This window comes from Bombus pyrosoma, linkage group LG13 (assembly GCF_014825855.1).
Source record: "Bombus pyrosoma isolate SC7728 linkage group LG13, ASM1482585v1, whole genome shotgun sequence".
In the NCBI taxonomy this organism is placed as follows: domain Eukaryota; kingdom Metazoa; phylum Arthropoda; class Insecta; order Hymenoptera; family Apidae; genus Bombus; species Bombus pyrosoma.
The window spans coordinates 2,138,790-2,156,199 of NC_057782.1; the positions used below are offsets into that span (position 1 = coordinate 2,138,790).

Below are 17,410 nucleotides of genomic sequence, written 5' to 3' on the forward strand. Positions count from 1 at the left end.
TAAACTGAAAATACTTCTAGAATTACAGAATTCTCTAGGCATGCAATTAGACTGGCAAACATGTGTGGAGACAATGCAGCTAAAGGCTAATGTCTTTATGGTGGGTCATTGGGTCTATTGAGAATCGGGATGGCTGTAGGTTGACTGTTGGCTGCCAGGTAGCGAGGGCTGGCGTGCAGATGTCCCGCGCGACGTAACACTCAGCGATAATCTTAGGCGTATTTACGCATGGGTATAGTAAACTAAACAGTACTATGTTTTTGATGAAAGAAAATTAGAGATCTATAGAACCTTCACTTATCTTCCGTTTAACGTAAACCCGCGATGATGGTCGAGTTAGAACGAATTTCAGTCTTTCAATGGTATTGTCAGACGAATCAGCAAGCTTTTTACATATTTTATATATTTTTTATAATACCTTATACACGATGCCTAAAAAGTCCAGAAAGGACATGTTCGACAGTGATAGTAGTAGTGACGAATATTATTTCGAACCTGACAAGATAGAAGACGATGACAATGCTTCAAGCAGTGGAAGCGAACTCCGTTCAACAAGGAATCGGCTCAGACGTTTCAATACTTCTAACGATAGTGATAGTGATTATGAACTAAATATCGATGAAAATAATACAAGCCTCGATAATGAATAACGCAAACGTTCAACGTGTATATTTCCTCAACTACGCGCACCAGTACGTTTCATCCGCAGCGACGCTGCGTTTGGTTTTTTATTTATCTTATGAAATCCTTTTTACACGTTCTAAAGTACCTTATTTTTTCATGCAACTTTTGTTATACAAATCCTAAAAATTCTGTTTCATAAGAACACTTTTTAAAGAAATCCCTAAAGATAAACGATATTGTAGTATTGGGTAAATTTAGGTATAAATTTTCCGCCCGACTATTTACAATTTATTTATAATAAATTGACTGTACAGGTATTAATTAGACAGAAAACGATGGCTGTTTAACTGGAACTAAATACAAAAATTGCACTCTATCTCAAACAACTCTCGCAACTCAACAACGCTAATGTCACGTAGAATTCAGGGTTGGATGATAAAAGAAAAGAATGCTGAGTCGTAACCCAACTATTAATCTTCTTTCATTGAACGTTATTATAAATTCACCACTTACAAGCAGTAGACTGACACTGAACCGGAGAAAAGGGCTGCGCAAGAACTGCCCGAGCTGTCTGAAGTCTCGGCTTATATACATTTTGGTTTGAGAATGTTGAGGGGCTCGGTGTAGGTTGTGATGTGGAGAAGTGTCCGAAGGTCGGGGGTCGATGTCTTATCTATGATGTAGACTAAGGCGTGTCATAGCTTCTGTGTAGGTTATGACGATAGGGTGGTGATGTGTCCAAGGGAGTCCGAAGCTCGGTGGTCGATGTCCTATCTTGACGTGGACTGAGGTGCGTCACAGCCTTGGTGCAGGTTATGATGATAAGGTGGTGATGTGTCCAAAGGAGTCTGAAGCTCGGAGTCGATGTCTTATCTCTGATGTAAGTTGAGATGTGATTGATGTTACACTAACAACTCTATCTCTCAACAACGCTAACAACTCTACTCCTCGACTTCTAGACTAACTCTGACTCTCGATTCACACTCACTTCTCGATTTGCACACTCTGACCTCTGAACCCAAAATCGTCTTTCTGCTCTAGCGTTCTTTTCTTTTTTCTCTAACCTCAGCGCGCTCATGCTGCGCAAGAACTAGGTGACCTTAGTCGCATAGGCTTTCTTCGATGTAAACTAACAACTGAAGAGCAGACGACACTGCTTTTATGATTTGATCCATCTCTAATTAGGCCTTTTTTCACGATACTATAATATTTTTTTATTCGAAACATATAAATTGGAACAGAACTCTTCTAAAACCCAGAGAGAATTCCTTTTCTCAATCCCTCTTTCAGTTATATAAATGTTTACAATAGGATAAACTCGGGAGAGACGCCACTGGCGTAAAGGCGCCTCACTCGTAATACCTTTTGATCGGAGAAAGAGAACTGTACATATTACGTTTTGTCATAACCTTGTTTCTGTGCTTGAGAAAAATACTGCCTTATATACACAGGGTGAAATAAAGAAAGGTTGACTTCAGGTTACATAGTCTTGCTAAATGATGAAGAAAGTCTTAATAAACGTGGGTCGAGAAATTAATAGTTGCAAAGTTATGAACAATATTTTGTTTCGACTCGGGCGGGTAAATTTCTCGCTTCGGAAACTATCGTATCATACGGAAACGATGGAATTTTCTGTCTTAATATAAAATGCGAGTGAAATAGTTGGTACACGTCTAGGAAGTTTTGGAAGCGTATGCAATTCTCTGATATGAGAGCGCCAAGCGTGCGTGGAAATGGAAGGAGGACGTGTAGAAAACCTTCTGCAACCGGGAAAAAAGAAATGACAATAGAAGGTAGTCCATTGTTTCCATATTCCATTTCTGATAGTTTTCGAAGCGTGAAATTTACTCGCTTCAACTGAAACGAAAAACTATTTATAATTTTGGAGTTAATAATTTTTTGACTTATGTTAGTAAGGACATATTTTCATCACTTAGCAAATACTATTTACCCTAAAAGTTATGAAACCTTCTTCTGTATCACTCCGTATATTACAGAAAACATTTTAAAATGCGTCGTAACGGGCATTATAAAGAGACACGGCTATCGTCGTTGGTGCTTTTTCGTTAGTATATTAAATTTTTAAAGCTTGCAACTTTTTAGAAATTTGTAAATATATGGATAAAGTTAAAGCAATGTATTTGGTTGGATGATTACAGTTTCATAGTTGTATGGATAAAGAGTAGATAAATTTTGTCTGTAATATCTTCAATAGTTGGGGAAATTGCAGTTTTTGAAAAAATTATAAATATATAAACATGGCAATGTATTTGATCGGACGATTAAAGGGTCTATACAGGGTATTTAGCTACGGATTTTCCACAATTTAAAAAGCGATTCTTGACGCCGAAATAAAACGGAAATGGAGAATGAAAAAATTGCATTTTCGGCTTTGTTTTTTAGTTATTGATAATTAAAAATCGGCCAAAGTACCCCGCCACGCGAGCAAACCTCCTTACGAACATAAAGAGGTCAGCCTAAGCAGCGAGGCGCACAGCGATCCTCAATTCGAACGACACATGGGTGGCAGCTTACCTCGTACAAGTCGTAGAGAAAAAGCCATGGTATTCAGAGATGTAAACTACCCCGAGCGATGTTTTGCAGAACAAACAGTAGATTGAAGATTAAATCTGTTTATTCGTGGAAATCCATAAGAGCATATGGAAAACCGCCCTGTGAAATTTCCGAGCAGAGAGGATTAATGTTCCCTCTAATCCTTTGACTCTGCGAGTGTCCACAGCAAAATTACATGCGTACCGCAATTGTCCCGACCGCGAGTGTCCACCCGTTTCCAAAACAGTCAAATTGGTTAAGTGCTTTTGCACCGCGTTGATAGAATGTGGTGGTGCACATTTTCTTGAATACGATGCAGTATTCTATCTCCCAGATCCGGATCATCGTGCTGAACTCGTCTGCCAAATTTCGCAGATTTTAACGCACCGGTATTCCGTAATCTATTTTGCAAAATATCTTTGCGCTGGGTATAGTCCTATTGGGATATTTTTTGGCGAATAAATTTTGCGCTTTTGTGCTATTGCCATCCGCCGCATCGTAGCAAAGGCGCTTGTCCGAAAGTTCTCCAAATGTATACTTATTGTAATAAATATGGCTACAATAAAAATACAACACTCGCTACGCACACTGCACACACGATACACCCAAGTAACGCTCTAACTTAATATTTTAGTTCTTTGAAAGTTCCTCGTCGACCATCGGAATTATTCTGTTCTTCCAAAATTGTTCTAGCCTCTTGCTTCAAAATGTCTAAAACATGGCAATGTAGGGTTGGAGAGTTTGTTCCGAAAGAAAAATTTACGATACGAGGGTATGGTATTGAAGAAGCGAGCAGGCTGTACATCAGATAGGTTTAAAAAAAAGCCCAAAACTATTTTGCACAACCTTCGAACTTTATATAGCTAGATATTTATTAGAGATGATTATTAAAAAAAATGGACTTTTTGATTACCAGATGGATTTCGGAAATATCTCAGTTCGTCACTTTTTCTGATTGAAACGTGCTTTAAGCGTGGAAAGAAGAAGATTAGAAGAAAACTCTAACATGGAAAAAGAAGCACAATTATCGCATTTATTATTTATTTTGAAGCAAACACTTTGACTATATTCGTGGAATAATATAAAATATTGATTTGACATTTTGTAGGGATCGTTGAAAAACAGGCTATAAGTTTTTCGGTAAATATTCACTTTTCATCACAAAATGTATATAAAGACAATGAAACTGTATGGACATACCACTGTGTGGTTCTACCACTGTCTATTTCTTACACCACTATATTTAGAGGCAAGTAATATTTAATTTCAAAGGGTTGCCTAATTAACTTTGATCGCTGTGAGTTACATGATCGACGCCGTCAAATAATATTATTTATATCTTGAACTGCATTTTCACATTCGCATTTTGAGTCGTTGACAAAATTTATAAGAAAATGTAATATGGTTAGGTTATAATGATGTTCTACTATAATTGTTGGTAATAATAAACATACGACAAAGTCTCTCACGTATACCACGCGCCATTGATTCATCGCTACGACACTTGCGAAACTAATATTGCACTTTATTAAGTCTCTGTTGATAGAAGTAAATCCTTTGCTTAATCGTAGTGCTGCAATGTTTCGTCTTAGAAATATAATGGAACTTCCAATATACACAGATTTACTATCGGAATATTCTATCATACAAACGTTCTATCAAGCAAAGGAAATATACTTTCCTTCTGTGTTTTGCTATTGTTCCGTCTGAAGGGACAAAAAGCATGAAGATTTCCGTAGGCAATTTTACGATATACGCTTTCGAAGACACGAGGCAATTTTTGAGTCAAAACAATTCCTTTCGGGAATCGTAACAATGCTTGTAATGTCAACATGTAAATGTTGGAATGACGGTCTAGTTTACGTCTGTCGCGCCCAATGATTGTATGCTCTGCGCTGCTATTCCGGTTAAGGAGTTGCGGAGATAATGCAACTTTTGGACGCGTGCCAGTTTCTCGTTGCAGTCAATCGTAGACATGAAGGTGTCATGAAAGGATTCCCAATCCTCGATGGTGCCGTCGAACGTAGGCAAATGAATCTCCGGTAACCTTACTGATATCGGTGCGGAATCAGTGCTTGTTTCGCATCTTTTCGGTGTCGACGTCGAGGCTTGTCGTACGCTAACTAGATGACAGCCTAACGCGTCGAATTGATCAGCTATATCGAGACCGCGCGTACGTTCCTCTTCGTCTAAGTGTGTCACCTCTTGTTGGATAGCTTCGAATCCTGTCCGAACTTCCCTCAGCTGTTTCTCAAGTACTGGGGTTAGGTTAATTCACCCTCTCCATATTTACCGGATGCTTCGTATTCGTCCAGTCGTTTTGATAAACGTGTGAGTCGACCGATATAATAGACTCGGTTTCGACGCAATCGGCGAGTTTGTCGTCGCTTGACGTTGTTGCCGTGGATTGTGTAAAGAGTCGAAATTGATGAAACTCTTAACGAGCTTACCTTATTGTTGTGAAATTTAAGTTGTTGGAAATCGTTGCTGATGATTGCCCAACTGCGGTGGGAGGCTGCTTTGTTGCTTTCTTCGGCCTACGAGTTATACCTCTCCAAAGGTGACGATCCTGACGTCACTGCTTTCGCTGGAGTGATATACTTTCGTTGCTGGATTTGTTGTATTCACGTGGCACTGTGTGGTCACTGGTAAGTGCACTTTACAGTTGACACGAATCCGGCTCGAAGAACCAAATATTTCGCCCGTTCGTGGAGAGTACGCGAGCTCGAAGAAGCGCGTCAACGGGAGTCGTAATTTCCCGTTACGATTTGAAGAATCGACGCCTTAGAGTGCTGAATACTCGGAGCCTATGCCATCCGTACGGACGGCATGCTGCCAGCGCTGATGATCGCTGTGGACTGAATACTTTTTCGCTATACTGAAATCTGTTGATTGACTATTCAAAGCGCAAATCGTAATAAGTTATAGTAATTCTTTTGCACGAGGTTAAATGATTCAAGAGCGTTATTTTTTAGTATTAATTATTTATTATAAACATTGAAATTTACAATAAACTAGAATTTGGGTAGTAAACTAGAAAACAATAAACTAGAAAACTAAATTTAGTAAATATAACACAAGTTAATAATTCAGTTGTGCGTGAAAAATTTCAAAACAATCATCGATACATAATCCGACATCGCATTTTCTGTCGTTCCTTCTCTCATTTTTCACACAAACAACACATTTTCTTCTTGATAATTGTGTTGTGCCGGCACGATTATTCTACCAAATGTCCAAGTTGGACAAATTGTGAATGCAAAGTATTAAATAAAAAAAAAAAAGAAAAGACAGTTTCTTCGAACGCGGCATTAACATTGAAATGCATTTATATTTATCTCACACGAACGTAATAGTATTACTTCTGCGTAGGTGCTCGGAAAAATTGACAAACGCATATATGCGTCCTTAGTCCAGACCGATGGTTTTCACCAGACGCATATATGCGTCCTTAGTCCATACCGATGACTTTCGCCAGACGCATATATGCATCCATAGCACTCTAAGGGTTAAGATAATAGAAGTGGTTAAAGTAGTATAACGCTGATCTAACCGCCACAGTGTTCCCAACAGCGGAACGTGTCATAAATGCGGTTATTTCCGAAAGGTCGTTAGCGAATTGTAATGGCCCGATCCGTCGAGGGCCTTTCGGAGAAATTTCCGTGACACTTACCTAATTGTTTCGAATTGAAGCCTCACGTTCGTCCAGGTATCGATTATCCGCTTCCCGCCGTGAGCTTCCCGCCGTGAGCTTCCCGCCGTGAGCTTCCCTGCAAGAGCTGTCCATGCTTCGGACGCATAGACATCGGCTGTATGTGTGGCATTTAACGAGTATGCTGGATTGGATTTTTCTCGTGTTAGGTAACCAATCAATCAACATACACGTAACGCAGTAACGCAGAATCGCTCGGGTTTCTGAGCCGTCCGCATCTCTCATTTTTTGGAGAAAATTTAGAATCGCTTCGACAGTCAACTTATTAACATCGCTTTATCATTCGGAGAAGATCAAATACATCATTCAGCAACGCTTATATTATATTTGAGTATCATCAACAAAATCAATCGATTTTTACTTCTGTTTCTTTGTTACGACGCTCGAGTCAAGAGCTTTCCCGCAGCGATATCGCCTTCAATCGGACACATCGCACGATCTTCGTAGATAATCTATCGCTTCGGCGCTAATCCACTTCTTTTAATCTGTTGGCAAATATTAATTTGGCAGATAACAGATGTAATGTATCGAGCAAACGACATAAACACGCACACATACTATGATTATCGAGATAAATACAAATGTATGTATGTAGTATATAGTAAGTACATAGATTATAGTACACCCTTCGGTGAAACTGTAAAAAAGGCACGACCTCGTTGATTTGGATATCGACGATCGTTGGATATAATGTAGAAATTAACATTTTGAACAACTTCTTCCTGGATATGGAACTATCTGACGGCCATAGCTTTCCAAATATTTGCAACGAACTAACTACGTAACTACGACATGCGTTAGTTTGGTTACCAACAGCTTTGCAGTTGTCTTATCTTTTGTTTGTGGTACATACAAACGAAACTTGGGCGAAATTATGGGCAAGAAACTTGGGCAAGATTATATTTAAGAAATATCTGTTATAATTCAATTAAAAATGAATGTCATCAATGCATTGGGTTTCACAATTATTCTTTTCGTAAAATAATACCAATTACTCATCTACCTATTATTTTCGTAATTAACCTCTTAGGCACAATGCGCATACACTGAGTGAAAAATTAATATACAGCATGAATAATAGTCTTAAACATAGAATTACATTTAGATACACACCTTACATGGAAGCATTACATAAAATCAATAACAAACAGAATACGTGGAAAAATGAAGCAGATGTACTGGTTAACCAATAGAAAATCTAAATTAAGCATAATGAATAAACTAAATATATACAAAACAATAATCAAACCAATCTGGACATACGGATTCCCACTATGGGGGATGGCAGCAATGAGTCACATAAATAAAATAGAAACAGAGCAAGCAAAAATCTTAAGGACAATAGTTAACGCTCCATGGTACGTCAAAAATGAAGACTTACGAAAAGATTTAAAAATTCCTACAGTCAAATCGCCAGATATGCAAAAAAGTATAAAGAAAGACTTGTAACGCACTCAAATCAGCTGGTAGCTGAAACGAATGAAACCATAATAGAAAGAAGACTGAAGAAGAAACATCCCGCAGACCTCACAATAGAAATACAATAAACAACCTGGAAGATGGAATCCCGCTGGGGGTAACCATCCACATGTTATATTTTACCAAATATTTACAACTGTAATATTTTGCCAAATGTCCTACTGGACAAATTGTAAAATTTAAATAAATAAAAAAAATATATTTTATGAAAATAAGTCAATTTTGGAATTTGTACAAAAATAAGGGTAATACGGTCTGCTGACGAAAATCATAAAAAATCATTTTTTGGTAACATTTTGAGATCGAAAGTAAACAGATAAAACAAATTCTTCTGTTTATGCACAAAAATGACACACATTCTTTCTTTTCGCACGTTGTGCGCTTACTATGACCTCGCTGTGAGGCAAACTGACGTTGCCTTACGACCTTCTTTCGATTTCCTCCTCTCAGGTTGTAAAACCATAATTTTCTTTGATCTCGGATAAATATTTCTCCGAGGCATGTCTATACGATTGTAACATAAAAACTGAAATAACGTTAATATAACGACGATATATAACGACAATATGGCTTCCGATAGCGATATTGTCCTCTGTTATGGCTAGAGGCAATATATCGACACGCGTAGTCTCAAACGCTTTAACTGTATTTTTGAAAATATGAAAGATTAAGTGATCGCACTTGTGCATATCGATTCTACGTACCTTTTATCAAATATATTCCACGCACAGCACTAAAACTCGTTTAATTTGTAGGAAATATTTTGGTAAATGTACAGATCCAACTGAACCTCTCCCATTTTTATGATTTTTTAATATCTGCTTAAGGGCATTATTTCGAATAACTTTTTCTCAGACATACGACCAGTCCCGCGTAGTTTCCGACATATTTACAAAAAACTACAATGTATTTTTGCCTATAGTTGTGCATCTGTGAAAACGCATGTGTCAGTATTGGTTGCCAATCGCTGGCCGCTCATCCTTTGTTTATAAACAAGGGTGAGACAAGCAAGGCTTAAAGGAGCCGTACATAACGTGCGAGACTGTAAGAAATGTTTGTTATAACTCAATTAAAAGTGGATATCGTCAATATATTGACCTTGGCTTTGGGTGAGACTCTTCAAACCCGATCGCCGTGATGCGGCCGGTCATAAAGGCAATAAACAACAACAAAGTTTGTTATCATTTCACGAATGCGTTATCGACCGGATTTGAGGAAGCTAACCCAAGTCCAAACGCAAGACATTAGTGATATTCGCTCTCAGTTGAATTATAAGTTGTAGCAGACGTTTCTTGCAGCCTCGCATTGTGCACGGGGCCTTTAAGTTAGCCCGATTATCGTTTGGAAACAGAAAATAAGCAGCCGGCAGCCTGATGCACACCCTGGCACAGTTGCACAACTATAGGCAGAATTCATTTTAGCGATATCGATAGTTTTTATCTATATTTATCGATAATTTAGATAGTTGGATGTACAGGAAAAAGATATTCCAGAATGTCGATCTTTACGACATATTTAAAGATCATCAAGACCGAAGAAGACATATGTTTTCTATAGTTTCGCTCACCTTTCTTTTGTTTTTTCGTTCAGATACAATTGCGTACATTTGGATACGCGCATACAGATATTGATCACCTTCGCATGAATTCGAGTTTCTTAAATATTTGTCTGTAATATCAGCAATATAAAATAATAAAATTACTTAGATACTTTCTACGTGGCAGGGTTGGAAGAAGAACTAAGGAAAGGACAATCCGGGGGCATAGCGATAGGAGGAAGAAAGGTATGGTCACTGACGTACGCAGATGATATTGTGTTGATGGCGGATAAAGAAGAGGAGCTAAAGGAGATGCTAAGGAGACTCAAGAAATTTTTAAAAGAAGCCGAATTAGAACCGAGCACGGAAAAGAGAAAAATAGTAGTATTCGAAGGAAGAAGGAATAAAAGGAGACAAAGAAGATGGAATTGGGGAGAGGAAGAACTAGAAGAAGTGGAAGAGATAAGATATCTAGGGTACATACTACAGAAAAACGGCAATGATGAGAAGCATATTCAAGACAGGAAAAGCAGAGCGATGATAGCAATGAAGAAAACATGCAGCGTGGGAGAAAGAATATTCAAACAGGATTACAAGAGGAGAATGAAGATGTTTGGAGCATTGGTAGAGAGCGTGGCGCTGTTTGGAGCAGAGGTATGGGGCTGGAACATGGAAGAAAGGTTAGATAGGATAAAAAGAGGGTACGTGAAATGGATCTTAGGTTTAGATAGGACAACACCAAACTACATACTGACAGAAGAGTGCAAGCTAGAAGAAATCAAGGAAAGAGCAGTAAAAAGAGCAGCAAGGTACGAGGAGAGAACCCTAGAATCGAAAAAGGAACTGGTAAAAGAGTGCATAAAGGAAAGAGAGAGAGAAACTGAGGAAATGGCCAGGAAGGGAAAAGAGCAAGAAAGAGAAAGAAGGGACTAGAAGAGGTGAAAAATTGAGGGACACAGAGGAAAGCGTGAGAAGAGCAAGAAAGGTTGACAGTAGACCAAATTATAGAAGAAAGAAGGAAGAGAGAAACAGAAGAGACGAAACAGAAAAGGATAAGGGAATCCAAATATAACAGATACTACAGAAATATAACCAAAGATGAGATTCCAAAGTACTTGGAAGGGAGGATGAAGTGGAAGGACAGGAAAATGCTAGCCAGATTCAGGTGTGGAAACGAGACCAAAGTGAGGGAATACTGGAAGGAGGTGGGAGAAAAAAGGTGCAGACTATGTGAAAGGGAAGAAGAGGACCTGAGACATGTAATAGAAGAATGTGAGATAACGGGAGGACCAAAAGACATGGAAAAAACACTGAATGAAACTGGAGAAGGACTAACGGAATTAAAAGCAATAATAGAGAAGAGAAGGGCAAGGGCGATACAAGACGGAGAGGAATGACAAGAAGGTAGCACAGCAAGGAGGCAAAAGACCAAAGTGACAATAATGTGTAGTCATAAGTTGCAATAGTTTGTAGTCATTATTTTTAGCGGCTAGAGATAAGAATATGCTAAGGAGTGCAATACGATAAATGTAAGAAATGTAAATCGAAAGTTCGTCCAAAGCCAAAAGGCGCGGACTAAAAAATAAATAATAATAAAAAAAATACTTAGATACTTAGATGACTGACCGCTTGGCTTCTTTTTTATTTTTTTCATTTCTTTTACTTTTCTTAATAATCTATGATCATATACATCGAATCAGAAATATATTTTTAGTACTACACGATAATTATCACGCTTCTTGATACTCAGAAACCTTACATCGAATCAGAAATATATTTTTAGTACTACACGATAATTATCACGCTTCTTGATACTCAGAAACCTTATGCTAATACACTTAATGAAATTTTGTTTAAATTTAGTGAAATTTGATATTGTTTAAATTTCCATTAAACAGTCAGATAGAAATATTGTAAAAAGTTACCTTTACTATTTTTTTCGCAATTACGAACAATTTCAATTTTCTTAAAATTTAACTTCTCAAAAAAAAAAAAAGAAAACAAGCCGTTTGGTTCAATTTCAAAAAAGTTATCGTCAAACGGTGTTTGAATACTTTCGTGAGCCACTACATCTCTTTCATCACTAGTATATCTAATTTTGGAAGATTTTCCCTTCTATTTGTCATGCATGAGTTTTAGAAATAAGTTTGCAAGTGAGTTTCGACATTTTTAAGATTTTACCGAGTTTTCTGACTCATTAATAATTTTCTTAACACGTTCGTCGCCACGTCGCACATATCTATGCGACGGGTATACTTCCGTGGGGGCCCCGTCACCAAAGTATGGTGACGCTCTTCTTGTTCGAGTTAATTAAATATACGATATTATATATAGGATATAAAACATAAAAATATTAAAAACACATTATACCATACTTTTTATTAATTTATATTCTGGATAGTATATTACATTATTCTATATCGCATGGTATTTATATAAACATTCTAAACACATTTGGGGTGATTTTGGGCACTTCGAACAATAGTTGTAGACTCCGTCATCACTATTCTCCTCACTTTCAAATATATTTTCACACTGTTTACTGAACATTTTGTAGATAAAAAAATCACTGATGTACGTTTCACAAGTATGCTTCTCGACTGAATAAAAAATCTGAGATATCTGCCATAAGATCCTTTGGAATACTCTAGCTGAAAAGCCTATCGCTTTCTCCATTTCAGAACTAAATAATCTTTTCTGTACAATGAATCGAAGGCGATAAACAATGGATAGAAGACGATAAACAATGCATTGAAGGCGATAAACAATGAATTCCCGCTTGTCGCTATATTTACGTTCTGCGTAACTTAACTGAATCACGCTGGGCGACGAACGTGTTAATAATGTTTAGAGAAGTTTTAAAGCTTATGAAGACAAGTTTTGGAATGGTGGATGATCTTATGTATACATTGTATTCGAATATTCTTGGAAACTTTTTACGTCACTATGATCACAAAAATATTCAGACACTTGTAGAAACTTCTTATGCACAGGGTATAAAGAGATCGTAACGTGATTCTACACCTTTGAAAGATGTTTCACTCCTCTTACAGCATAGGATATCTTTGTCGTAAATGTAGCAGGTGTGTTCGTGCGTGCGTGCGTGCGTGCGTGATGAATTACGAGTGAAATGATCGTGAAGCGTGGGTCTAGAACGAGTAATAAAGAGTGTAATTGGAAATATCAAAATCTACGTTTATTTCTGCAATCCATCTACAAAGAGCGAGCGAAAGGACATGGTGGACTATGAAGCGGTCGGTAAAAGGTAGAAATTAACGTATTTCAGAAAAATAATTACAACATAATAAATGTATAGAAAAATACGTGCATAAACGTGTGCTAATGAGAAAACAAATAGTAGTAATATAGAAGAAGAGAGAAACAATAAAAAGGAAAAAGTAAATAAAAAGGGTAGAAAAGGAAGAGAAAATAAATAAATACTGCTGCCGGAAAAAGCGAAGGAAAGCCAAAATAAGGAAAACCTAATCGCAAAATAGAAACCATAGAAAGCATAGTGACCATTGAGAAATAAGAGGGTGTATTCGTCACAGAAGTAGCCGTGGATGGTATAAATAAACCTGAAACACTGCTCTAAGGAGGAAATATAGCAGAAAGCTGGGGAAAATTTGAAAGAGATTTTGACTTATTCAGGATAGTGAGAGGGAGGCGAACAAAAGCTATAACGGCACAGCCAGCAACATTGCTCTACCTAATAGAGTGTTAGCAGATGGAAGTATTTGAAATCTTTAACCTAGAGGGGGTGACAAAGAAGAACCTGAGAAAATAAAAGCTTTCGAGGACTACGTTGAGTTCCAAAGGAACCAGGCGTATGAGAAATTTCTCTTTAATAGCGAAGAAAGAGAAAAAGGACACTCACTGCAACACTATGTGGCTCAACCAAAGAAGATGGGGATAACTATAATTATGGCATGCTAATAAACTCGATGATAAGAGACAATATAATTTATCACACCGCAGACAGAGCGCTGCAACAGTCGGTATTAAAATGTCAAGGTGTAAAACTGGGAAACTTAATTAAGTACATTGAAATATAAAAAAAAAAAGGAAGTAACTCGCGGAAGATATACGTGTCGGAGAAGGATTGGAAGTATGGGCGTCTGATGAATCTTCACTCGAATTGACCATCGTGGTTATGTATTCTAGCTGATCGTTATTGGTACCGAGGCGATGATTACAAGAGGTTACAGGTAATGACGGCAATCAGACAAACGAGACATCGATGACAATGAACTTAGGTTCGATACGAATCCACGGCCACGGTAAGACTAATCCGATATGATACACGATCTTGGTGTGACTCGACGTACAAGTCGTAATGACTCTCTCAGTAACTAATTCCGTAACTTTCTCGATATCTAACTAACTCCCAGTACAAATGGAACCGCCCTTATATAGTCCTCTCCCCACCTCTCGAGTCAATCTTTGTTTTTAAGGAGAGCTGCATAATTATTCCATACCTCTGTTGTTACATGTCCGTCCCGTGACCGCGGCTACGTTCGGCGACTCATTATGTCACCTCGAGCACAAGACCATCATCATAAACCCCGAGTACACATAATCGGATTAGCGTCTTACAACTATTTCCTATTTTTATTGCTTAAGGGTAGCTACAATAAAAGTCCGGGCTAGGGTATTGGTTTTCCTAATCATTCGAAAAGAAAGGCCCCGATGTCCTTTCATCTCCGACATACGCAACACAAAAAAATCATTATACATATGAGAGATGTAATAGAAGAAGAAAAGAGGAAGAAATCAGTTACGGAAAAGGAAGCTTTAGAGAGCAACGAGTAAGCAGCAGGTTAGAGACACGAGTTCGTGACAGAACAGGTGCAATGGGATACATGGCCGCGGCAGTGTCCAGCATATGGGCAAAAAAGTGGAAAATGTGGAAAATACAGCCATTCCGCGCAGGCATGCAGAACAAGCGTGACAACAGTAAAGATAAACAATGGAATATAAACAACAGGATAAACAATAGAAGTCAGGCGAGCAGTGACTCTACCATAAGCAGTTTAAACATAAATAATGTAAAATGGAAGACCGATTAGAAGAAATACAAATAAAAGACTGGCAGATTACATTTAGGATAGATACCAAAGGAATAAGTACACATTAGAATTTACAGTAATAAAAGAGAAAGTAAAACACTTGTTAGAATTAGAAACGTACAAACAGCTAGGTATACTAAATGCAATGCATAACATAAAGGAAGAGAACAGTGATATAGAATAATTTATTTAAAAAAACGAACACGTTTTCATAGACATAGGAGAATTTTCACGGACCTTTGATATAGTTTTGACGCAAGGGAGGGAGCGTATCTCGAAACTACCAGCAAAAGTTATAAAAAATAAACTTCGACAGCATTTAAAACAGCAAGGTAAGCAATCTAATTATTAGGGAAAAATCAGATGGAAGTCTGAAAATTTGACAAGAGATTCCAGGAATCTAAATGAAGAAATACACCGTCCATATTATGAAATAACCACAACAGAAGCAGTAAATGAAAAGTTAACTAGGAAGAACTATTGTGCTATACCTAGTATCAAAAACCAAATGTTTTGACAAATTAAGTTATCAGAAAAGAGCGAAAAAATCAAATGTGTGCTTTTTCAACGCCAATGGGTTGCTACAGATTCAATAGACTTCTAATTGAGCTGAACCGTGCAGCAGAAGTATTTCAAGGAAAAAATGAAGAAATATATTTGGTCACATACCTGGTATCATAATATATTCTGATGATGTACTGATGGTAGACACAGCTGTAGAAGAACATGATAAAAGTTTGCAACAGGTAATTGAAGCAGCGCAAAGGAGTAATATAAAATTCGATAAAACAAAAGTCCAATATAGAAAACATATAGTAGCTTATGTAGGTTATATATCTTCAAAGAAGAAGAGTAAAACCATCGCTGAGGATAAAATACAGGCGACAAAAGCGCCTAATATCGCAGATAATAAAAAAGAATTGGAAAGTATATTAGTCGCAGTTAATTATCTAACAGAGTGCATCAGACAGAGTTTAATAATATAAAAGAGGAAATAAGTAAGTCTCCCTTATTGCAAACATCTAATGACGAGAAACAAATTACAATACTGAGAGATGCATCATTCACAGCATTAGGGCGTTGTTTGTTACAGAAAAATAAATAGCATTCGCATCTAAAAGTCCGACAGAGATAGAGAAAAACTAAGCACAGGTAGAGAAGAAGCTACTTTACATAGTCTTTGCAACTAGAAAATTCCATTATGATATTTACGCCAGGAAAGTAAGAATTCACACAGATCCCAATATACATAAACCGTTAGTTACAGTGTTTAAGAAAGGGATTGCAAAAATAGATTCAACTAGGTCACAGCGACATAAACTTAAACTTACAAACTACAACTTATATGTTAATAGCTGGTACATTGTCAATACAAGAAACAAGATGAGACAGACTTGACTCATATTGTACGAGCTATAATATTTTACCAAATGTCCTACTGGACAAATTGTAAAATTTAAATAAATAATAAAAAAGAAAAAAATATTGTACGTAGCATTTACAAACACATGGCGGAAAGTGGAAGACAAATAGAATAAAACAAAGCATTAATAATGACAAAATGTTGGAAAAAGATAAGAGAAAGGACAATCTATATGCAGTCAATGATTTAATATTGAATGGAGCCAAAGTAGTTGGTTGTTATTTCTATACTCAGAGGTAGGATCACAATAATTATTATTATATTGCATAGATAAATGTATCACACTGTTCTGAGCCAAAAAAATCTTTATTGCACACACATACATGGACTAGGGGTAAAAACAAAAAAACATCTTAAATCTATCGATTGTAACTAGAACTATCTTCTGGTTACTATTTCTTGTAACTAACGCATTTGCATATGGATAGCGAGCACGAACTCACGTTGTCATTTACAACAGTAGTCATATCAAGTAATTTAAGAGAAGAGGTGTTAAACAGATTACATGGAGGTCATTTAGGAATAAGCGAAATGAAAATAAGAACCAATAAGCTATTATACTGGACGAGTATAAATAAAGATATTGAAAATACTGGGGCGAAATGTGAAGCATGTAGAAATATGCAAATGAGAAAACCAAGAAACATTAATATTTCACTCTCTTCCTCATTCTATCGTGTAAAAAGGTAGTCACAGATATTTTACGCTAAAGAGGGAAAAATTACCTAGCTATAGCAGATACTTCTCTAAGTGAATTGACATTGTGCAATTAAAGTCTAAAATTATGAACAGTGTAATGAATATATTAAAACCTACATTACAAAAATAGAAAAGTGGCTGCAAAGCAAACAAATAAAAGCGAACACCAGTAAGTGCAATCACATAACATTTACGCTTAGAAAAGGAAAAACACCAGACATCCAACTAAATGGCGCCCACATAGCACAAACAAAGTATGTCAAATATCTAGGAATACATTTAGACACACGCCTTACATGGAAGCATCACATAAA

At 37.1% G+C, this 17,410-nt stretch overlaps 2 protein-coding genes across 2 annotated transcripts in view; both read left to right on the forward strand.

The window, feature by feature from the left end:
- The first annotated feature begins 10,450 nt into the window (after positions 1-10,450).
- LOC122574134 lies at positions 10,451-10,856 on the forward strand. The gene has a single exon (XM_043741341.1). It carries the CDS (start codon positions 10,452-10,454, stop codon positions 10,836-10,838), a length of 387 nt encoding a protein of 128 aa, XP_043597276.1. The 5' UTR covers position 10,451; the 3' UTR covers positions 10,839-10,856.
- Positions 10,857-14,758: 3,902 nt separating this feature from the next.
- Positions 14,759-17,410, forward strand: part of LOC122574362 — a 24,488-nt gene continuing 21,836 nt past the window's right edge. The window contains exons 1-4 of the mRNA XM_043741876.1: positions 14,759-14,953; positions 15,012-15,105; positions 15,190-15,306; positions 15,683-15,901. Of these exons, the coding sequence (XP_043597811.1) occupies positions 14,759-14,953; positions 15,012-15,105; positions 15,190-15,306; positions 15,683-15,901 (625 nt within the window). The remainder of the gene's footprint in view (positions 14,954-15,011; positions 15,106-15,189; positions 15,307-15,682; positions 15,902-17,410) is intronic.